The 22,505-nt window shown below is 51.4% G+C and overlaps 1 protein-coding gene across 19 annotated transcripts in view; it reads right to left on the bottom strand.

Moving 5' to 3' along the window:
- Positions 1 to 22,505, bottom strand: part of NFASC (neurofascin) — a 186,125-nt gene that overhangs the window by 56,003 nt on the left and 107,617 nt on the right. For 10 of the 19 annotated variants that reach the window (XR_014780741.1, XM_084790351.1, XM_084790349.1 and 7 more), the window contains exons 4-12: positions 18,648 to 18,665; positions 17,799 to 17,904; positions 16,594 to 16,790; positions 16,141 to 16,263; positions 13,154 to 13,324; positions 9,462 to 9,512; positions 3,066 to 3,177; positions 2,469 to 2,653; positions 1,253 to 1,384 (exon numbers count right to left, since the gene is read on the bottom strand). Coding sequence is in view for 18 of the 19 variants with exons in the window: in XM_084790351.1 (XP_084646477.1) it covers positions 1,253 to 1,384; positions 2,469 to 2,653; positions 3,066 to 3,177; positions 9,462 to 9,512; positions 13,154 to 13,324; positions 16,141 to 16,263; positions 16,594 to 16,790; positions 17,799 to 17,904; positions 18,648 to 18,665 (1,095 nt within the window). In the remaining variant the exon portion in view is untranslated. The remainder of the gene's footprint in view (positions 1 to 1,252; positions 1,385 to 2,468; positions 2,654 to 3,065; positions 3,178 to 9,461; positions 9,513 to 13,153; positions 13,325 to 16,140; positions 16,264 to 16,593; positions 16,791 to 17,798; positions 17,905 to 18,647; positions 18,666 to 22,505) is intronic. The other 9 variants (XM_084790359.1, XM_084790362.1, XM_084790357.1 and 6 more) reach the window with 3 other exon arrangements.

Below are 22,505 nucleotides of genomic sequence, written 5' to 3'. Positions count from 1 at the left end.
GTGTAGCTTTGGCTGTCCTGGAATCGCTTTGTAGACCAGGCTGTCCTTGAACTCACAGTGATTTGCCTGCCTCTGCCTTCCAAGTGCTGGGATTAAAGGACTGTGCCACCACGCCCGGCCAGGTTCAGGACTTTTAAACTCCAGGATTATCCTCAGTCGATGAGGTCAGCTCCCGGCCACTAAGGACGAGGCTACCTTTCCCTGTATACTAATAGTTCTCAACCTGTTGACCACAACCCCTTTGGGGTCTCATATCAAATATCCCGCATATCAGATATTTACATTATGATTCATAACAAATTTACAGTTATAGTCATAGCAAAATTACAGTTATAAAGTAGCAACAAAATAATTTTATAGCTGGGGTAGGGGTCACCACAACACGAGGAACTGGATTGAAGTGCAGTATTAGAAAGGTATTAGAGAAATGTACAATACACACTTCACTACCCGGGCTGAGCTGCCTACCTTCTCTGCTTCTCAGTTTGCCAGCATCAGATGCTTTTGTGGCTTGGTCTCTCTCATTCCTCTTTCCCTGGCTTTCTCCGTAGCTGCACCACACCGAGGCAGCTTCCTTCTGCAGCCTCCTAAATCCCCACCCACTGGCTAATATCCCTGCCTACATTTCCCCAACTCCTTAAAGAAGGAGATGACTAGACATTTAAAAAGTAAAGCGACTGGGTAGACTATGGTGTGAAAACCAGACCAAGGTCAGCAGCTCACGGGGGCCCTGGGGACCCCTATTCAATCCATCTGGATGGAACCAAAATTTCCCCCAAACACTTACGGTTTGTTCATCCTTGTGTTCAGCCACAGTCTTTCACGTTGCCACATAACTCTGCCTTTTTAAGTGGCCCTTGTCAGAGAGTAAGACTCAGATCCACCGTTGGTTAATGATAATAGACTTTACCTTCGAAGCTCTACCTACCACTCAGAGCCCAAACCTGAGATGAAGTTCCAGTGTTCAGATTCTTTCCCAGGCTCCAGAGTTACTGAGCAAAGGTTAAGAAAATGACGAAGAGGCAGAAACCTCTTAGCACAGGAACATAACCACAGGTTCTAGGCTACTTGGCCTCCTGTTCTCACAGAAAAATAAGAAGGGCATTCTACCCCTGAGATGCCCGCAGAGGAAGCTTACTGCAAACAGCTCCAATGAGCCATTCGTTTCCTTCACACTGGGGACATCGGGCCCACCAACCAAACCTCTGGAGGGTGGAGGGAACAGCTGGAGTAGGACAGGAGTTTGACTTACATTGCAAAGGTTCTCCGTTCACCATCCACTGGACAGTTGGTTTCGGGTTCCCGTTGGCTCGGCACACCAGCCTTCCGTCTTCACCAGGAGCCAGGATCAGGTTCTTGGGCTCGTCCAGCCAGTATGGAGCAGCTGAAAGACAAGGCAGGCAGAGGTAGATGGCACAGGCCGGGCATGAGAAGCCGGGGAGGCTCTTGTGTGAAGGCACAATCCATCTGGAGTCCCTGCCCTGGCCATTCACCCTCAGGGCGATGGCTCTGCCCAGCCTGCAGGTGGCTGGCTAGCTGAACCCACAGAGCACAGCCTGCTGTTTAGAATTCCCCCCAAAGGCTTTTAAAACACAGGGATTCTGGGGGCTCATCTAGACCTATTGCATCTGAGTTGTCAAGGGACCGAGTGGCAGAGGCTCTGAGAGGTCACGGGCATTGAGGATGCGCCTGGTTGGGATTGTTATAAGACTTGAACTTTTTATCTTTTAGGCACTGAACTCTGGTTAGAGCAGTTCTTGGCTGTTCACCCCTTCTCGTTATCGGAATGACTTTTGTGAACACATGGATTTTTCTGAGAAAGTAAAACCTCCGGATTAAAGCCTCTGACATCTTGTTACCCACCAAAAAGAACAAGAGCCCGCTGTGTGTATTGCGCTGCAGGGGAGGTCAGCTGTATGCTGAGAAAGTTCTTGAACTCAGCCCTCAGCCCCTGACCTCCCAGTCTGCATGTAGCCTGGAGCTGAGAAGTGACTCAGCATATAACCGGTATAGCCGGGACCCACAATGACAGGAGCTCTAGTGTCGCAGCAGCTCAGGTGGGCTGTGTCCACTTTGAGGGGAATGGAAGTGGCTTAAAAATGACTCAGTCCATCCGTAAAAAGAAGCACGGTGCCATGCACGCGACACAGACAAGCACAGGCCAAGACGACACATCACAGACGGGAATGCAAAACGAAAGAAAAGGCTCTTGGAGGAATGCCACGTGCAGAGAAAGCCTGGAGCTGGGTGAACATCAAGGTACCCCTTCCCACGGTACCCGGTCCCATGAATGCGTGTGGTCGCACATCCGGAGGTGACACCACCATGGCAGCCCACTGTTGCCACTAGCCAGGACACCAGAAGTTCCCCCTCTCCCTCGGCCTCCTCGCCACAGAGGGAAAGGATGTCGTGATTATTTGTGTTCAGGGCCGGCAACACAGTCATAATGAGAAATACACACAACGTACCCTTTACTCTCACCGAGATCGTGTGCCTGATGCTGCCCATCTTGTTGGAGGCCAGGCAGAAATACTCCCCAGAGTCTTCTTCGGAGACGTTGGTGATGCGCAGGGCCTTGTTAAAGTTCTCGAACTTGGCCTTGTCAGATGGGAGGTCCCCACCTTTCTTGTACCATGCAATGTCTGGTGTTGGGCTGGTAACAAGGAATCAAGCAGGAAACAAAGGGCTCATTACTGAATGTGGCTTCTAATAAGCCCGATACCCGGATAACCTAAAAGTGGACTTGGACCCAGGAGGAAGGCATACTCTCTCAAAGCCGAGCTTTCCTATTCAGAGGAGGCTGTTTGGCCACAGGGTCTCCACAGAAAGACAGAGCTAAGATTCCCTGTGACTTAATGCATCTGCAGCATGCCCAGCCATTGCCTTTTATCTTCTCCCAAAGTAGAGACAGCCAAAGTGGGATGCAGCCGACAGGTGCACACTGTTCTGCTCATGGGCCGGCTTGCTTCCCTTTCCCCATGTACCAGTGTGCCTCCAAATGTGTGAATTGATGCCCACCCATCCTTCCAGGAGCAGGGCTAGAAGATGGCGCAGACCATACGTACACCCCAGAGGCTATGCACTCCAGCAGCAGGTCCATGCCTCGAAGAACCATCTGACTGCTCGAGGTGCCCTGGGGATACATGAAGCTCGGCGTTCTCTCTGCAACTCCTCGGGCTGAAACAGGACCGAACAAACACCTGTGAGCCTTCTGTCCAGGTGTGCCACAACTACTGGGTTAGAGAGAAATGCCATCACGCCCCATTTCTGGGTCCATCCAGCCCAAGCCAATCGCCCCCCCCCCCAGGATCTAGGTATCTTTAAGAGCTGTGTTTGGAAGCTTAGGTTCCCCTGCCCCGCCAGCACATGTTAAGAAGCTTCGGGTTCTGTTGAGAAGAGCCCAGAAACCCTTCCCTTCCTGGGACAGGGCAGGACTCTGTAGCAGTGAGCGGTCCATTCGCTGGCATCTGTGTTGGGATGGAGGGGCCACTGCGGTAGCCCCCAGGCAGGTCATCTCAGCATCAGTCTCTCCTCCCAAGACAGGGACATTGAAGAAAGAGAAGACATAGATTGGGGACATAGGACAAGCAACCTGCTCTTTGGGACCCCGATAACGAGCTGGGATGAAGCAACAAAGCTCCAGATAAACAGAATTATTAATGGCTTAGCAAAGACACGGAGAGAGTGAATGAGGACAGATGGCTGGAAAGCTGTCTGGGGCCAAGCCCACTCTGCCTCCTCACTCTTGACTTAACTGCATGAGAGATGGGGTGGGTGTAGGTGGGGGGAACGGTAGCCAAGATGAGGGGAGGTGATCAACAGTTCAACCAAGCTGCAATAGCCATGAGCTAGGCAGGTATCTTCCACACAGGCTTTAGAGGTTAGCTGGCCCTTACACCAACACTGTTCCCCATGGGAGGAGCCATGCCAGTCAGAGTGCATCCCCAGAGGGTGGACCCCACCTTGCCCAAGCCTTACTTCTTTTGAATACTTTTCATACAACTCTATGGAAATAGGGTTTTTTTTTAAAAGCAAAAATTGTCCAACCATAAATCCCAAGTCAAAAGGGAAAGTGGAGGCGGCACTACTACCAAAGACACATGAAGACTTAAAGATGGCTATAAGCTACCATAGCCACCATAGGTCATAGGCTCAGCCAGACAAGTGGGAAGTAGGTGGAAGGCAGAGCCATGAGGAGCTAGGAGCCCCTGGAGATGCCTGGAGTGGGAACAAAGGCATTCGTCTGGCTTGAACTGGTATTGGTGGGGTGAAGACTGGCTGGTGGGGACCCAAACTCAGGAGCGTGTGCTTCCTAAGGGAGCTGGCTGCACCTCTAGGTGTCTGGCTGGATCAGGGAGGCTCTTGTCCTGGGGATGCCCAGCTTCTCTTCATTAGCCTTTGGGAAACATCTCAGAAAGTCGACTTCTCGTTCATCTTTTGGTCAAGGGAAGGTTAAGACGCAGACCGAGGTGTTTAGGCTACTGGCACAATACGATACATGACATATGGCACGTGTTCAGGAAATGTTTGTGGAGCAAGTTAAAGGGGGAGAAGAAACAGAAAGAGAGGCTGCAGTTCACCCCCACCCTGTCTGTAGATGCTCCCACCTATCACACGTCAGCACACAGGTATACCACAGTGGCAACTATGGGGTTAATCCATTAAGTGGTTAGTCGGTTATTGTCTATACCCTGTGGACCTAGCAGCATCCACTCTCAGTGGCCAGGAAGCAGTAGCTTCCTCCCCCCCCCCCCCTCCACAGTAAACCAAAAAGGTCAAGGGAAACGCAGTCACGGGCATCCAAAGGTTCGTATCAAGTGGGTGAGTCTGGCCAGAGTTGTAAACCCCACAGTGACGTCATCACACTCATTCCACACAAGAAAAAAAAAAGTCTGCAGGAGCCAGTCTGTGACCCTCTGGACACTTCATTCACACCCCCTACCCCACCCCCACCCCCGTAGCATGCAACATGAACCCACAGTGTCAGAGAAGCAGTAAGGATGGGGAGCAGGGAGATTCCCACAGAGCTATGCTCTGGGCATCATGACACAGTGGAGTGTCACCAGGGAAAAGCTACAGCCGCAGCACTTCTGTAGGGCGTGGGTTCCCAACTGGCAGACGTAGCTCAGGGAGGAAACAGGAGCTGCAGAGCAAGCCAAGTTCAAAGGAAATGAGAGACTACCCTGCAAGCCAGGGGGAAGCGAATCTGTTAAGGACCAAGTGTCGAGGCTGGTCAGTCTGCAGCATCGGCATGTTTAATCCTCATGTCAATTTTTTTTTTTTTACCACTTCTGTGTCTTTAGCAGAGGCAACTGGGTTTCTATGAAGCTAACAGACTTGCCCAAGCTCACAAGTTCACCGATTCTGGGCTGTGTTGTGTGGCTACTCTAAATTGCCTCTCAGTCTGAGGCTGGAGATGTCACTTGTCCCCATTTCTGACAGGCAATCTCAGAAATGTTTCTAATAACCCCAACCAAAGAAACTCAAAATCCGAAAGGCCCACGACAGTGAAGGAGAAAGGTGTTCTGTCCTTGTGAATGGCTCGGACCATCTACGATCCCATCTTTCCTTGGTGGCAGCTGATACACTCAGAGCCCAGAAGCCGGGGAGGGAAGGAAGACGCTGCAAGGCATCTCAGCTGGGTTCTTAGGGGTATGCATGGTGACTAGTGGCTTTCATAGAGGAATGAGAAGGCTGGAGCTAAAGGGAGACTCTGAAGACATGTCGGCTGCATAGGGAGGATCATGGGAAAACTGAAGGAAGAGGATCTGGCTGGTGACTTTGGGAGCCCCTGTCCCCAGCGGAGGCAGCCTGGTTTCTTTGCCTGGAGGAGACACAGGAACCAGTAACTACCAAGACATGCTGCTCTGACGTGGTGAAAGGTGTCTCTTTTAGCCATCTCTTTTCTCTGTGGAGGTGGAGATGCTCTGCCTGTGTCCAGCCTTCAGGTTGGGTCTACCCTGATACTGAGGAACCCCCAGGATCCAGATGCCAAGTTCAAACTTGCATAGATTCAAGAAAAGCTGCCTGGGGGGGTGGGGGTGGGGCTCTTGTGAGCGCAGAGAGGACCCGTGACTCTCCAGAGCCAGATGGTCACTCAGGGTCATGACCCCACTTTAATCAAATTGGCTTTAAGGGTCAAATGGGAAACAGTTCCTTCTACTGAAAAAGGTCAAAAGTGCTGACAAACTTAGCTGAACAATGGCTCAGTGCATCAGTTGCATCTGGGGGCCTTTGCCAAATGCAGCACTTCATGGCGGCTAGCACCCACATCCAGTTCTCTCTGGGGCATTCAATTACCGGACTTGAGAGCCAGCGGCATATGATGCAGATTTCCTGGGGCACCCCCTCCATCTTTCTGGCCCAAGGAATGGCTGAGCAAAAAGTATGAGATGGGTGGTAGGGGCATGGGGGAACGTGTTTCTTGGTCTAGGAACATCTGGTGTGTCCTGCTGTTAGGGAATTTCTTCTGTAAACTTAACTCGAATCCTGCCTGCAATAGCTGCAGCTTTTCTTCTTACCCACGTCTTAGCAGAGCTCAAAATCCGGGCAGCTTTCATTTCTCTAGTGTCTGCTAATTTCTCTGTGGAGTTCTTCTGTAAGTGTGCCTGCCTTTCTCTCCTGGGCTGGTCTTCAAATTCTCTGCATCTCCCTTAATTTAGAAACAGGTGGCCTATATAAAATCAGACCCACACAAAATTTTTCCCTTTAAATCCAACTATGGCTTATATATTAACACTGTCAGTGTTTACAGCAACTTATGGGCCATGATCTTTTTTAACCTTTTTAACCTTTTTAACACCTTTGAGGCTAGTAATGTGCCTGTTTGGTGGATGAGGAAGTCAAAGTTCTAAAGCAGTAAGTGGCGTGCCCAGTGTCACCTGGTAATAATATGTCCTAGAGACTGGACTGGAATTAAGGCAATACACCTCCAAGTAACACTATAAAACACATGCTTTCTGGCCTGAATGAAACCCAAGTGACAATCAGAGGGGAGGTGGCTTCTGACCCGTGTCCAGAGGATGTCAACCCTTTGTGTGGATCATCAGAACAAAACAAACGAACAGGGTGGCCCTACTGCTAGAAAAGAGACATGTCATATTTCAGAGCCAAAGACAGCTATGCACTGGACATTTGTCACTGACAGCGTCCCTTGGCTAGCAGCTCTGTGCGCTCAGGGAGGACTCCCTTACTTCCTTGCTTTTTCTTTCTTTCTAAAGCCATCAGCTTGGTTGTCTTTTGTTAATTTATTTTAAAAAGATTTATTTACTTATTTTATGTATGTGACTGCCGTGTCTGCATATATACCTGCAGGCCAGATAAGGACATCAGGTCCCTGTATAGATGGTGGTGAGCCATCATGTGGTTGCTGGGAATTGAACTCAGGACCTCTAGAAGGGCAGACAGAGCTCTTAACCTCAGCCATCTCTCCAACCCTGTTAAATATGTTTTAACCTTATGTCTTTCGCAGCAGCTTCAGGCTGGCAGCCCTGTCTTGGTGTGGACGGAGGACCAGGCTTCAGTCTCCTTGGGGGCTCTGTTGGTTTCATAGTCCTGAGTGAGTCTTACTAATCTCACTTATTCTCATCTTTAAAAAAAAACTACTGGCTTTTGGAGATAAGCTGGGTTAGATGGCTGAAATCACTCAGCTATCTCCCATGGGTAAAAATGACTTTACATTTCCCTGCCTTCCACAAAGCAAAGAACGTAGGCCAGGTGACCTCTAAGGGCTCTGATATGTTCTGGATTTCAGAGCACTTCCCACAATAGACATTTGGGGTGCAATTTAGAAAAAAAAAGGCATATCGCACAGCTGTGCTCTGGGACTTTGGACACAGCAGCGGTTGGCCCCATTCTCCTGAAAACAAATAATCCCCGGAGTCCAACAAAGGCTCCCCTTCCTCAGGCAGTAAGTCTCTTTGGCAGAGTCTCAGCTCGGCTCTGGCTACTTGGTGCCAGGCTGGACCCTTTGCTTTGCCCTGGCTCTCACTTCTCGTCCCATCCTCTACTCCAGACACTGAGCTTTGCTTATATTAGCAACCTCAGGAAAGACATTCCTACTTATTGGAGCCCTGCCCCCCCCACCCCCCCCAAAGATCCCCTTGGGGACCAGAACACAGCAGGGAAGCCTAATTGGTGAAGGGACCAGCTGCTCTGCCAAAGCCAGCAAATGCTGAGGCCAGTGGCGGCTCGAGGAACAACGTGGCACTCTTGACCCACAGTGAGGGGAGACTCAGGTGTGGAAATAGCCAGTTCCTTTATTAATCAGACCTAGTAGCCAGCTGTGGTTTGTTAGAAACACAGCTCATTGTTACTGTTCCATGACTTGCAGGTGTGGTTGGTGGGCTCTGAATTCGCACTCGCCGCCGGGAGGGGGAAAAGGCATGGGCGTCATGGGCGTGAGTGGACAACTTCATTCATACTCACCAAGAGAGAGAACGCTGACCCAGAGTCCTAATACTATTTTCCAGGGAAACCTTATATCCTTTTTTAAAGTCTTATTTATTTTTATTTTACGTATATATGTATTTTTTTGCCGGCTTGTATGCCTGCAGAGGCCTGAAGAGGGTGTCGGATTTCCTGAAACTGGGTTACAGATGGGTCTAAGTCACCATGTGGATGCTGGAATTAAAGCTGGGCCCTCTGCAAGAGCAGTCGGTGCTCTTAACTGCTGAGCCGTGCCATCCCTCCAGCTCTCTAGGGAAACTTTGGAGTCACCTGGGACCTGGCTGTGGTGCAGTACTCCCAGGAGGAAAGATGAGGCTATTACAAAGCAGGCAATTCACACCCAGACAGCGAAGAGTTAAAAGTTGGCTCTGCTCTTTATACTGCCAATAGGAGCTGGGTTTCCTGTGTCCTCCCTGCTGTGGATGATCACCTAGTCTCTAAAACTCTCTGATAACAGTTCCATCTGAAATGGTCCCCTGCCCTGGTTCATCCTTGATGCTCCGCTCACTGTGGGTGGGATCAATGTGGTCTAGCTGGTGAGAGCAGATAACGGCAGTTGGTTCCCGCCTTACCCTCTGCTTCCTAGTCTGCTGTGATGCGAGCTGAGCTTCCTCTGCTTCCCTGCGGTGCTGGACCACATAAATCTCGCATCTCCTCAACTTGTTTCTCAGATATTTTGGACACGGTGACGCAGAAGCCCACTCTCTACCCATCTGCCACTGATCCTCAAGTCTCTGCTGAGCCTTCCATGGAGAGATCTAACTTGCTTAAACTTCCTTGGGAGAATTCAGCACATTGAGACTTGCACATTGGAGGGGCAAGGAGGAAACACTTCCCATGTGTGAGCCGCCTCAAACTCTGACTGGCCACCTTGCTCCAGGTCCTGAGGTGTCCCTTTGGTACCTGGCCTGGCCAGCTGTCTGCTCTGCCCTGCCAGCAGGAGTTAATGTCATGGTTATCAGTTAAGTTAGCCAAAGTGGATTAGGACAGGAGAAGTTACTCCCGGGACTCACCACTGTATATGTCAGGGTGGTTTCTTAAGGACGAGTCATTATAGGGGTTGTCTGCAATAAACAAAAGAGGGTGAGCGAACAGGGAGGCACGCAGCAGGCGTGGGCGCACACGAGGAGGGACAGAACAGAAATGCAAAGCCACATCACAACCGAGGAGAGCACCAGTGGGGTTTTGCAAAAGAAATGGCGCAGTTGGAAAAAGGGGATGCGCTTGGTAGAGAACAAGGAACACAAAACAGCCCAAAAGGAAACAAAGTGGTTAAATCCTGCAAAAGAAAGCAATAGTGAAACATGATTATCTGGAAAGTAAAGAAAATAGGCTTGAACTCTGCTGGGTCCATCTATGTTCTGAACAAATGAGGTAAAAATTAGTGTCTTGTGGCATCTTGTAGCTGGTTCTGAACCAGCTTCTCCCCCACGCCCCAGGACTCCACGTGAGACCAGCTAGAGAGAAAAAGAAGCATTAGTAAGACCTGTGGAGGACAGCAAGACCTCCCTAGCAGCAGCTAGGCTGCAGGGGTAGGTGTGTGTGTATCAGCGCGTGCGTGCGTGCGTGCTTGCAAGACAGTCATCAGTAGAGAGGGCCATTGCTTTGCAGTGCCTAGCAATAAGAGCCTTCTAATCTGACCAGGTGAGCATCTCTGTAGCCCCTGCCAGAACTCTGCTGGGAGACCCTGATTGATTGACGGAGGTTCCCAGAGGGTAGTTTGGGTCAAGACAGCAAGATGTGCAGATGAGTCCTATACCTGAGACCCAGAGCTCTCTGGAAAGCATGGGAGTCAGAGACTTTCTTTAAAAAGCACCATCAGTGGCTGCCACTCCAATTGTAAGGTGACTAAAGAGAGCCCCTAGTCCTTCAGAACAGGACACATACAGACACCACTGTCCTTAAGTAGCTTTTTCTCTCTACCCATCCCCTTAGAGGGTTCAAGTTCTGACAGTACCTATGGGACAGGGAGTGTTCAGCTGACTGACCGGAAGCCAAGCAGATGGCCCCAAGAAGCCAGGGCATAGCCAGGGGCCTTGTTAGAACATTTGCATGTTTAAAGACAGAACAAATCCCATCGCAAGCAACTGTAAGAGGGTTTGCGGGTTCTGTTCTGGGTCTGGCATTGAATTGCACCCGCCCCTCCCAATTTGCTTTACAGCCAGCAACAGAAAGATTTTCATTATCAGAACTGCTTCTCATGGTGGGGCTGGCTGACAAAGACCTAGCTGCACCAGAAGTCAAATTAGATGGTTCCAGGCTGGAAGGTAGAGACTGTTGCTCCATTACGGAATGATGGGGTAGGTGGTACCAGGTAGGGGAAACTGAGGCAGCGCTTGGGAGAGAATGTTCTTGTCTCCTCTGGGGGAGCACAGTGGTACGCTCAGCTTAAAGGGGTCCCATCTCTTTCACTCTTATGGTATCAGGTACAGAGCCTTCTCGTGGTAGGGGAGACCAGTGTGCACAGCCAACCTTGCTGTAGCTGTGGGAGCATGGGTAAGGTACTCAGGGAGACTCTGTCCTTGAGGAATGCCACTTGAACACTAGCAGAATTGTAGAGGGCACTCCACTGTTGACCTCCACAGATACCCTCCTCTCTAACCAGGACGACTCTTACTGTTGCTGTAGAAGACTCTGTGCCTGTCACACTATGGACAAAAAGTCACACATGTGTGTTTGTCAGCTGACTCTCCTGGTTATCTTTTACTTCATCCTAAAATAGATTAAGAATAACTTCTAGGTTGCCTGGAATTTTGATATATTCATATACACACTAATATATGTGCTTATCTTTCTCCACTTTCCTTTGATACAATTAATAAAAAACAATATTAAAGAAGGCTGATTTTATCCCCAAAGACAAACTACAGGCAGACAGCTTGGCTTCCCACCCAAACCTGGTTCTGAAGGAGGCAGAGAAAGCCTGTGCCCTTTCTAGACAGGAAAGTCAACAGAGCCCAAGTGTGCTATTTTAAGAAACTGTGCCCAATTCTAGGCTGGCTCAGATGCCCAGAACTTGTTTCCAGCCAATACTGCTCTTGGGAGGGCTCCAGGAGGCTGGCGGCGTTCTGTTCAGGTTACCAAGAGGGATTCTTGACATTTGGAGTCGCCAATGGGCCAGGCGACTCGAAGTGAAGCAGAAACAAGCATCTCTTACATCCTCTAGAGAGAACAATGCTTCCAGAAAGTTCCATCGCTGTGTCATGTGACCTGAGCATGCCTGCCCCAAACCAGCATGCCATTATGCCCTAGAGCAGCAGACTGACTCCCAGCATCACCCTTTCTAAGTGGACATGAGGGCCATGAAGGGTCGCCCTTCTCTTGACAGCGCCTCCCACTGGCTCCTCCTCATTGCCAGCCCTGTCCTGGCTGAGGTCACGCAGAGGTCCTGGGCAGATCACACTGTCCTCCTTCATTTAGCCAGCTGGCAGAAAGTCACCTGAAGTTTATTGAGGAGGCACAGCAGGCAAATCAACTTCCTTTCCCAGGAGTCAGAGAGCCAGGGACTCTGCAGCATCCGGCAGGGCCCCTTGCTGGGGCTTGAGCAATCCCCATGGGCTGTCTGACCCATCAGGGCAGATGACACCCACTGGCAAAGGCAGGTTACAGACAAGGAGGCAGGTGATCCGAGGAGAAGCAAAAGTGTTCAGAGGGAAAGACTAGCAAGAGAAGAAAGCAAGGAAGAGGGAGAAAGAACAGAGGAAGGAAATGAACAAGAGAAGAAGAAAAGGAAAGGAAAAAAGGAAGAAGAGACCATGAGAAGCAAACAGGAGGAAGCTGCTCCCTATGGGAGGGTGCTCCATCCCTGAGGAAAGGGGTGAGGCTGTGTGGATGCCACGGGGCGCCTGCCCATAACCAGTATAGACTGATGAGGCCTGTGTGAGTACTGAGCAAGCCAATCCAGGCTTTCCCCCGGTGGGGCTCCCCAGGGCAGTGTGAGCCTCTGGAGATAGACCCGTGGTACCCCTAGCCCGGCATCCTCACATTCCTCGCCATCCACCGCACAGCCCTGATAGTGACATTCACAGCACGAATCAGACAGATTAGAGACTCCCAGTATGGTCCTCCTCTAGGCATGTTACATGTTACATGTTACATGTCTGCGGTGTAGACAAGGTGGTGAACAAGCCGAGGATTGTGTAGCTGAAGCTCCTCCCTGGCTTGTCCCTGTGTGCTTCTGTAGAGAGCCACCACCACTGCCATGGGTCAGGGGATGCCAAAAACAATCATAGGATAAACTGTGGAACATGAGCCTGCGGTCTACAGACACGGCATCTTCATGTGGCTTAGCAAATACACATTACAGAACCAAACACAATTTGTTCTGGTGTGTCTGCTGATCCTACCATCTTATGCACTGGCTTTCTTCTGGAAACAAAGGCAACCAATGGCTAGAAAGGAAAGAAATGAGCGGGGTGCACAATAAGGATTCCCGGTGTGAAGGTCGCCCAAAGTCATCTCAAACTCCAGGAACTTTTGCATGAGAGTCGAGGGCCCCAGAGAGCCCAGGCCTGTCGAGGTAAGATAGGGCTGGCCCTTGGTACATGATTGATTCCTACCAAAGTGCAAGAACTGTCCTAGCATAGGACTAAATCTGACTCAAGGCTTCCAGCATAGAGGAGGATTCTGGGCCAGCCCCCGGTACCCACAATGCTCTTAGGGATCGCTTCGTGTGGCCCCAGCCCCCGGCAGGGCCTGCACTTACTGGTGAGGACCTTGAGGGTGAAGGGATTCTTCTGCTGAATGGTGTGGGTAAAGTGGAACCGTGCGTTGCAGCTGTAGTCGGTCTGCATGTCTTGTAGCATGACGTTGGAGAAGTACAGGTCCCCGTTATGGCCCTGGGAGACACGCTTGTCCTGGGTGATGGGCTCCATGGCTGTGGGGAAGCAGAGGGGTAATAGAAGGTTAGCAGGCTGACCCCGTGATAACAGAAGACCAGATGGGGGCTTGCTAACATTTAGTCAGCTTCTCCAAGTTCGGCCTCAGGGTGTGTCACTCCTTAAGGGGAGGTGGAAGCTTGAACACACTCAAGGGCGTGCAGTGGAAGTTTGGGTTTCTTTTGAAAACTTGGTTATGTTATACACACAGGTTTTTTTGTTTGTTTGTTTGTTTTGTTTTTAATCTCAAATGTGGGGTATGAGACCGCCTTAGTTTTTCCACACTGTCTCGTCTGGCTCGGAGAGGGGCACTGTCTTTGCCAGCTGGAGTTAGTGGAATTCTGAAGACTCTGGGAGAGTATAAATACTGGAGCCCTGAGAGAGGAAGGGGCTTCAAGGAAATAGATGGAGGAGGAAGAAGGCTGCTTGTTCACTCTTCTGCATTTGCTATTGCAGAACTGCTCGATATCCTGACAGCTCAGCTTGCTGTTTCCCCAAAGAACCCAATCACCCTAACCAGCTAGAACTAAGCATGAAGAGCTCTGCATCCCCTGCCCCTTATAACCTTCTTTCTCTCCTACCTAGGGTGTGTGTGTGTGTGTTGGGGGGCAGGGAGGTTGGAAGAGAGGTAGAGGCATTAAGGAACCCCAAATAAAGTAGAGTTTAGAAACAGCACCTATGGGGGTGCATTTAAACCCAGATGGACATGTGCCCTTTGCCCAGGTTCTGTGGCCACACTTCTAATTCCTTTTCATGCCACAGCCTGGCTGACCTCAAGGCCAGAGGGAGAACACAAGCCTTTGCCTGTTCCTGGAGCCGGCAATCAAGTGCTCACACTAGCACAGGGAGCTAGTGCACTGTGCAGGCAACAACTGATACGCTTTCATCTTTATCCCTCAGTGCCCAGCTGAGACCAGCACATACAAGGACTCCCGGTGGTATGCTAGGTACATCTGATCTTGGCCTTGTTTCAGTTAAACAAAACTTAGCCATCATCAATTATAATATGGTCTTTTATTTTGTTTACCCTCAAGGAGAAAAAAAGCAATTCTGAATTATAATTGCTAGATATACGCCAAATGATGATGCACACTGTTGATTTTAAGAGGTCTTCCAGTTTCGGAGACAGCGAAACGCAGAATTGGGAGTGAATGGTGTCATGGGAGTGGCCGAGGATGTCAACATGGCTGTTTTTCAGGGACTGGTGTTAACACAGGATCAGCTCTCTAAGCTGTCAGGTCTGCTGACCTACACCCCAGCCTGAGCTACTTCCTGTCCCCACAACTTCCTCTTCATGTCAGTGCTGCCAAGTGTCCACAACAGGTGCCCAGCTCTTCAAGTCACCCCTCAAAGATCTGCTGAGGGTCCACTATGTGCCAGGTCACATGTTCCAGGGGTTAGTAAAAGAAAGACAAGCCCTCAGGCTAGCAGGTGAGAAGGGAGGTAAATAAGTCCTTATGATGTGGCGTGGAGAGGAGCGTGCATTGGAGAGGAGGGGCAGGACTGCAGAGGGGAGCCTTGTCTCTAGGGGGTCCTGAGGAGAACCTGGAGTCTGTGTCAGGCACAAGGACAGACCCACAAGGTTCTGAGGAGCTGGAGGGGTGTGTCTGAAGCTGAAAGGACATGGCCTCTCACGGAGCTGAAAGGTGTAGGATGAAAGGGAAGGGCTGAAAGGCAAAAGGGCCAGGTCGTGAAGGTGACTGTCCCAGGTAAAGGAGTCTGGGTGTGTCCCGAAGCAAGACAGGAGGCAGTAAAAGCTTTCGAATGAGGCCACCTGATTCCTCTCTTGAAGCCTAGGGAGGAGACCCATTATGAATGAGACTGTATACCAGGTGAAAAGTCACAGGACTCTGGGCTGAGCAGATGTTAGTGAGAAAAGAAAGAAGAAGAGGACCCATTCCATCTGTTCACTGGACCTAATGCAGTGATAAATGTGATGTAATAGGTGAGGGAAGAGGGTCTGAACCAACCAGCCGACAGCTGACAAGTGTGACGTGGAAGAGACCAACAATGGCTGTGCACAAAGCCACCCTCTCAGAGCTCTGGAGCAACTTGCTCAGGAACACCCAGTAATGTTAGCCTCTTCACACAGCTGTTCTGAGCCAGTGTGGCCACGCCTCATCTGCTTCTCACAAGTTGGTCTCCCCACTCAGAGCGAGCCCTCATGTGAGTTCCTCGTGTGGCATCTCTGTGAACCAAGGCAACTTAAGGAATAGTTTTTTGCATTGTTTTTGATTTTGGGTTTTGTTGTTGTTGTTGTTTATTTGTTTTGTTTTTGTTTTGATCTTGGGTTTTCTTGTTGTTGTTTATTTGTTTTGTTTTTGTTTTGATTTTGGGTTTTGTTGTTGTTGTTGTTTATTTGTTTTGTTTTTGTTTTTGCTTAAAGATCCAGGGCAAGTCCACCACGATGGTAGAAGCCTGAGGTGGCCAGTCACACAGCAGCCACAGTCAGGGAGCAGAGATAAAGACTGCTGCTGGGCTCGCTATCTCCTTTTTATTTAATATGAGATTCCAGCCCTTGCAGTGGTTACCATCCGTATTTAGGGTCGGTTTCTTCATTTCAACTACCCTGCCTAGAAATCCCTTGCAGACAGGGATTTGTCTCTAAGATGATTCTAGACCCTGCCAAGTTCACATATCCTCCACTTAAACCCTCCACTGTACCCTCCGCCCTAGCCCCGCCCCCACCCCATCAATGCCCACCCCCCCACTTTCACTCCCACCCCTACTCCCCACTCCCCCACCAGAGCTGGGCACTCTGAGGCCAAGCTAAGCTTCCCCCCCCCCCCCCCCCCCCCCCCCCCCCCCCGCTTACAGCTGCTCATCCAGAAGATGACGGGAGACGGGAGGCCAGGTGGGGGGTTGCACTGTAGTGTCAAGGGGGCACCCTCTTGAACCACGACGGGGTCCAGGTTTTCCTTGGGCCACAGGGGAGATTCTGGAGAGAAACAGAAGAGGGTGAAGTGCAGCCTGGCAGCCTGAGCTGGGCAGGCTCAAGGGAAGGGGAAATGGGGGGAGGTAAAAGAGAGGGCATACAGGGTGTCCCTTGAAAGGAGGGAGAAGCTCTCTGTGACCGTGGATGCTCATCATCAGCTGCCCCTCCCCTCTCCCCTCCTCCGGAGCTCAGAATAGCTGGTAAGGCTGGACCGACTAGTCGGGAAGTTTTCTTTCCAGCAATCTTTCTGTGGTGGGAGAGGCCCACACAGGCCTCCCACCCACCAGGAAGCCAGCACAAGCCCTGCCCCCCCCCCCCCCCCCCGGCACTCACTGGACACCTGTAGGCGGATCCGGTTGCTAAGCGCAGTGCCAAACTTGTTTCGGGCAAAGCACTGGTATTCCCCTTCGTATTCCTCAGGTCTCCCGCCACTGCGGAAGTCAATCACCAAAGTCCCAGACCTCCGCCTCATGGACACCCGTGGGTCCTTGGCAATGTTGAAGAATCTGCTGTTGCGAGTCCAGTGAAAGCTGTGGGTGACAGGGGCCAGGCGAACCCCGAGTAAGGGCTGGAATGGCTCAGTTCCTGGTCCCCCCTCAACGGTGGACTTCCACCCCATCACCCTACTTCCACGCCGATGGAGCCAATCCTGGCTGGGCAGAGCCACCTGACAAGCTTGGGAAGATGCAAAGGCCCAGGCCATGGTTACTGGGAGCACCCATACCGTGAGTACTATTACTAGCTAAGGCTGGCTACGGGTGGTGGGTACCCAGCTTCTCTGGTGGGTTCTCTTCTGTGACCACCTAACTCAAGGATAGCCAGTGGTTTCTTAAACAAACAAACACCCGCCCCTCCCAGTCCCCCCCACCCCCCCGACCCCCGCCCCAAACCAGCCTGGGATCTACCAGTGTCGATTTCAGGGTTTTACTGTAACAGAAACAAGCTACTTCTTCAATTCTGGTTTCCTTAGGAGGTACATTTCCCACTTTGCTAAAACTGGTTAAAAACCTCATAAGCACAACGGCAATTTTGGGGTTTTTTTTTGTTTTTTGTTTCCAGAGGAGAAAATGGAGGCTCGGAGCTTTGAGGCATCTTTCTCACGGCCACATAGTAATTGCGGCATCTATGCACAGCTGTTTCTGAGCCAATGGCCACTTCACATCTGCCTCCCACAAGGCAGCCCCCTTGTATCACACCTGGTAGGTGTCGATGGATGTTTTTTGGATGAACAAACTAAACATGTTTTTTAAAAGATCTGTTTTACTTTGAATTATGTGTATGTGGAGGGCGGGGGGGAGCGGTATGTGCACGTGACTGCCAGTGCCTGGGGAGGCCAGATAAGGTGACTGTGAGCCACCTGACGGGGATGCTTGGGATTGAACTCAGGTCATCTGCAAGTACAGTGCCCACTTTTAACCACCGAGCCATCTCTCTAGCCCTGTGCCAGGCTCTTCGGTGGCTTGCCTTAAGTATGACCACGGTGGGGCAAGTAGGCCATTTCAGTGGAGGCTTTTCAGACCCTGCTCTCCCCGACTCACCTGGGGGCAGGGTTCCCCTTAGCTTCACATTCAATCAGGATGTTATCACGGGGGTCCACGATGTGGTCCTTCACTGACTGCTTGGTGATAGTCGGGGGCTGGGTCACTGCAACAGGACACATGCGGCAAGATTCAGAACTTCAGGGACCTGCCCTGAACTTGGCTCAGAGAGCGGCTAAAGTCAAGAGCATCAGGAGGCCCCTGGGCAAGCAAGCAGGTATGAGTGGTTCCCAATTGTAAAGATGCAGCTTCTTAAACAGAGTTGTAGGATAGGGGCGGATGTCAAAGTCTGAGCATAGGAACCCCTCTATGAAGACCCTGTATCCCTCTAAGCAAATGAAGCCAGGCTTTGTTTCGCCCAGGCTCACATCCCAGGGCACAGGGCACAACGGACAGTTCCTGCTAAATGCGTGCTGAAAGGATACAGAAACAAAACCAGCTACGATTGTAGGACTCGGGGCTGGATGGTTCTGAGCCACGAGTCTCGACAGATGGCCAGACTGTCGAGGCAGGAGCCAAAAGAGGCTTCGGTCCCTCAGAGCTTCCCGAGGGCTTCCCTGTGTACCAGCAAGCTGGTGTTCTGCAGTGGGTGAAGGACTTGCAGAAGTTACGGAGCTGGCATCCATAGACTCTTCCAACCATCTACCTACGCTCCCTCCCATTTCCTGGGGGAAGTTCTCTTCCATGGGTGAAGGGCTCACTGTAAGGCTCTAGGCTTGAGAAGCACCCGCAGGCAGTGAAGAGGTCACTGACTTCAAGCCCAGTCTTCTCGGCTAGCCTTCCCCGCCCCTCCTCCCTCTCTCCCACCTCCCCAAGGCTCAAGGGCACAGAGGCCCGTGAGAAACTTACGCTCATTCTGAATGCTTGCTGTTAGTTCCAGTGGGTTAGCATGGGGAGGGGGAGAGAAGGAGAACAGCGTTATTGCACCATTGACCAGCTAGCTGTCAGATGTCCTCTTACCCTGGCAAGCAGGGTTACGCTGAGACAACATGGGGACAGCACTGGACGTGGGGATTTCTCCCAGATGCAGAGCCTGGCAGAAGAGCCAGGCGAGGTTGGAGAATAGACCCAGCAAACACTTCATGGCAAAGGTGTTGTGTCACTGGGGAAACCAAAGCCACACAGGTGTGGGGCAGGACCAATGACCAAAGGGACGTGTTACTGGGCAAGTCCAAATGCCCCCAAATGACAATGCTGCCTGAAAGAGGCTCTTCAGATGCTTATGGCATCTCACACAATTTAGGGATGCGGAGCCTTGGCGCACGGGGTCAGCATGGAGGTCCTGGGAAACAAGTGGACTCGAGCCACTTCTATGGAACAAAGACCCAAAATGTAGAGGCTCTGAGGGTCCAGCACCTCATTCCCACACTGCATTGTTTGTCTCTTACACAAAAAGCACGTGCTACAAAATCTTGTTCCTGAACGACAGAATCCTGGTACGTGGCCGTCTGAATACATGGGCTATGTACAGGTGCGTCCCTGCTTCTCACCCTCTGACAAGGCAGATGAGTCACTCCCGGCCAGAGAAGATGCAAGCCCTGGCTCAGACAGTCAGCAGGCCGTAGAGCCTGGATTGTGCTTTGTTGTTTCTTTCAATGCTGGGGATAGAACCCAGGGCCTTGCCAATGCCCAGCAAGTACTCTACCATGTGACCACATCCACTATTTCTGACAAATGCCTACGTGGTGCTGAGACCTACAGACCATGCCTTAGGCGTGGAATGCAAGCCTTGTTTCAAACAGATGTGGAGGAAAGGCAAAACATGTCTCTGGGACTCTTCAGTGTCTTTCCTTATGACTCTACAAGGAAGCAACGTGGTGTCCTCATGTCACACAGGTGCAGAGGTCAGGTATGCACGGGCACTGTGGGCTGCCTCATCGGAGTGAGTGCTGTGGGGGTGAGCAGGAGGTAGCATGCTTTGAAGAAGAGTCCTGGTGGTCTTAATGCCTTCCCTCAGAAGCGATTTGGAGGAGGAGGAGGTGCAGACTCAGAAAGAATAGCCTGCAGGGCTTGCCTAGGCCTGAGAGGGTCACCGCAACAGCACAGAAAAGGACATGAAGAAGAAGTGGACCATGGCAGGAATGAGCAGGCCATACACCATGTGGGTTGTCAGCAAAGGAAGGGCTGTATGGTATGGCCTTTTAAAAGGGTTCGTGGTCCAGGTGGTGTGGCCCTCAGGGTAATGAAGGGACACTCTGCTTTTCACCTGCCCGGGTCTGCCTGAGTTGGAGACAAAGCAATGAAAAGCCTGAGAGGAAAGGCATAAAGCTCTGAAAACAGATTCCATGGCGTTCCCTGCCACGGCTCCTTCACCTGTGTTGTGGTTTTCCTGCCAAGGACAGTGATTCTAAAAAGACTGAAAGTCAGTGTGGCTGGCACAGGAGGGCACGAGGGAGAGAGGAGAACAGTTTCCAGACAGGCAGGACTGGTCCTGGAGCACATTCCTTTTGACTACCAGCTGGACGCTGGCTTCATTTCTGGACACCATGATGCCTCTTGGTCCTCATGTACCCCACTCCCAAGCTCTGGCCCCCTTCCAGGGCATCTTGAATTCAAGGAGGGGTGGGCGCATGGCGACGGTCCAGTGGAAGCTGGCTTTGGAGACAGAACAGATACTAGCTTTCCCAGACGTTTTCTGCAGAGCTTTCCAAAATCCACCCTGAGAAGTGAGTTAGCTGGGCACAGGCCTTGTGACGCCATTGTCCCTGATACTGTGGACATGGGAAAATGGATCAGCAAGTGGCAATTCCCAAGTCAGCTTAGAACTGGCTGATTGCTGTCCCTAGCCCATGCTGCTTATCTGGTTAGGGGCCTCTTGAGCATCGACTTGCCTAATGGGACAATGACATGTGCTCCCAAGGGATATATGGCTAGGACAGAATGAAGCCAGAAGACAAGCTGGAATGGAGGGAAGGTGGTGGTGACAGCCTGTCTGAGGACAAGGACAACAGTGCTTCTCGCTGTCACCCCACCACATGCTCTGCTTTCCTTTCACAGAGCTGGCTGTCTGGCGATCCCGGGCAGGGAATGAATTTGTTCTTTTGGTTTCCAAGAAAGGGAAAAAAAATAGTGTCCTAGTGCATCTCTCGTGGGGTGAGCCAGTGCCCGCCCTGGCCCCCGGGCTCTGTCTTCATGTTCTTCTTTTGTCCCTGGCCTCTGGGCTCCATCCTGGGAGGATGGAGGCTGTGGGGTGGGTGTTCTATCCCATAGCACTGTTTGGATGAGGTGGGGAGGAGCATCTCTCCTCTCTGCCATCCTCTTCTGGGGGTTCCTGGGAGGAAATACTGGATCCCCTTGAGTGGCAGGGGATGAGTGTATATGCAAGTGCCCATAAAAGTCAGTTGTTTTTTTAAAAAAAATTAATTCATTCAGATTACATCCTGATTGTTACCCCCTCTCTTATATCTTCCTGTTTCCCCCGCCCTCCCTCTTCCACCCTATTCCCCTCCCCTAGACCTGTGACAGAAGGGGACCTCCTCCCTCACCGTATGACCACAGCCTATCAGGTCTCATCCCTGCTTCCCCTTCCTCTGAGTGCCACCAGGAAAAGTCGGTTTTTTGGCAAAGCCACTCTGGCTGATGAGATGACCCATTGCTCTCCCCCAACCCCTACCCCACCCCCCAACCCCCTCGCAAAGGTCATGCTGTTCCCCTCCAGGCTAATGGAAGGGAGGTGGCGTGTGACTCCTCTGGCAAGGCTGCTGGAGCCAGAGGCTGAGCACTTCAATAAGGGATTGTGCAGCCACCCAGGGTGCTGCTCCAGAAAGCTGCTGTGCCAGGCCCTGGAGTGGAGGCACTGTCCCTGCTCTAGAGGCACAGAGGATGCCCTGAATGGGCAAATGGGGAAGACATCTGGCAGGACAGTGTCTCACCCTAGCCCCACCTTACCAACAGAGGGGGTAAATTATTAACACCTGACTTATTCCAAGCCTAGCTGGAAGGTAATCTCAGAGAATGTGGGAAGGGCTGTGGCTAAGCCAGCGGTGAGGGGTGGCGGTGGAGTAGAGGGGAATGGGGGGAGGGGGAGAGGGGATGGAGGGGTGGGGGTTTGGGGAGAAGCCTGCTAAGGAAATCCTTGCCCTTGCTGTGTCATCGGTTTGAGTTCTGTTCTACAGAAGAGCTATTGAGATGATTTGCAGCAACTAGGGAGGTGCAATGCTTTATGGGATGTCCACCCTGACACAGGCCAGACCGACTACAGCCATGTGGCAGGGAGACTCCTCTCAGGGAGTAGCTACTGCCAGGTGCTGGCTCTGCCTCTGTCCTGCTTCCTAGCCTGTCAGCTGAGGATGGCACCCACACCCAGATTCACTGTGAGAACCAGATTCATGGGGAGATCAGCACAGCTCTGAGGTCTCTGTCTGGCCCAGGGCAGCTGCAGTTCCATTGAGGTTCAAGGGCTAAAAGGGAGCAGGATCAATGTGCCAAAGCAGTGTCCAAACTCAGTGCCAGACTCCATTCTGACATTATCACCCTGAGAGGTGTGACCTTAGGCCAGGATCGGCCTGGTCTGTGTATGCTACATAAAAGGAGAGGGGGGGGGGTCTTCCCTGGCCTCCTCCATGAAGCTGAGATGGGGAGTGAGTAGTGAGGAAGTCAAGGCCCTCAACCTTCTGCCTCAGGCAGCCCGTGAGCTTCCTGTTGTATCTCCATCCCCAGCAGAGTTTGGAAATCCAGATTTCCAATATAGAAGCCTATACCACTTAT

Source organism: Acomys minous (assembly GCF_964271855.1).
Source record: "Acomys minous genome assembly, chromosome: 1".
In the NCBI taxonomy this organism is placed as follows: Eukaryota; Metazoa; Chordata; class Mammalia; order Rodentia; family Muridae; genus Acomys; species Acomys minous.
Note: the sequence above shows the minus strand (reverse complement) of the source record. Positions and strands in the feature narration are given on the sequence as shown.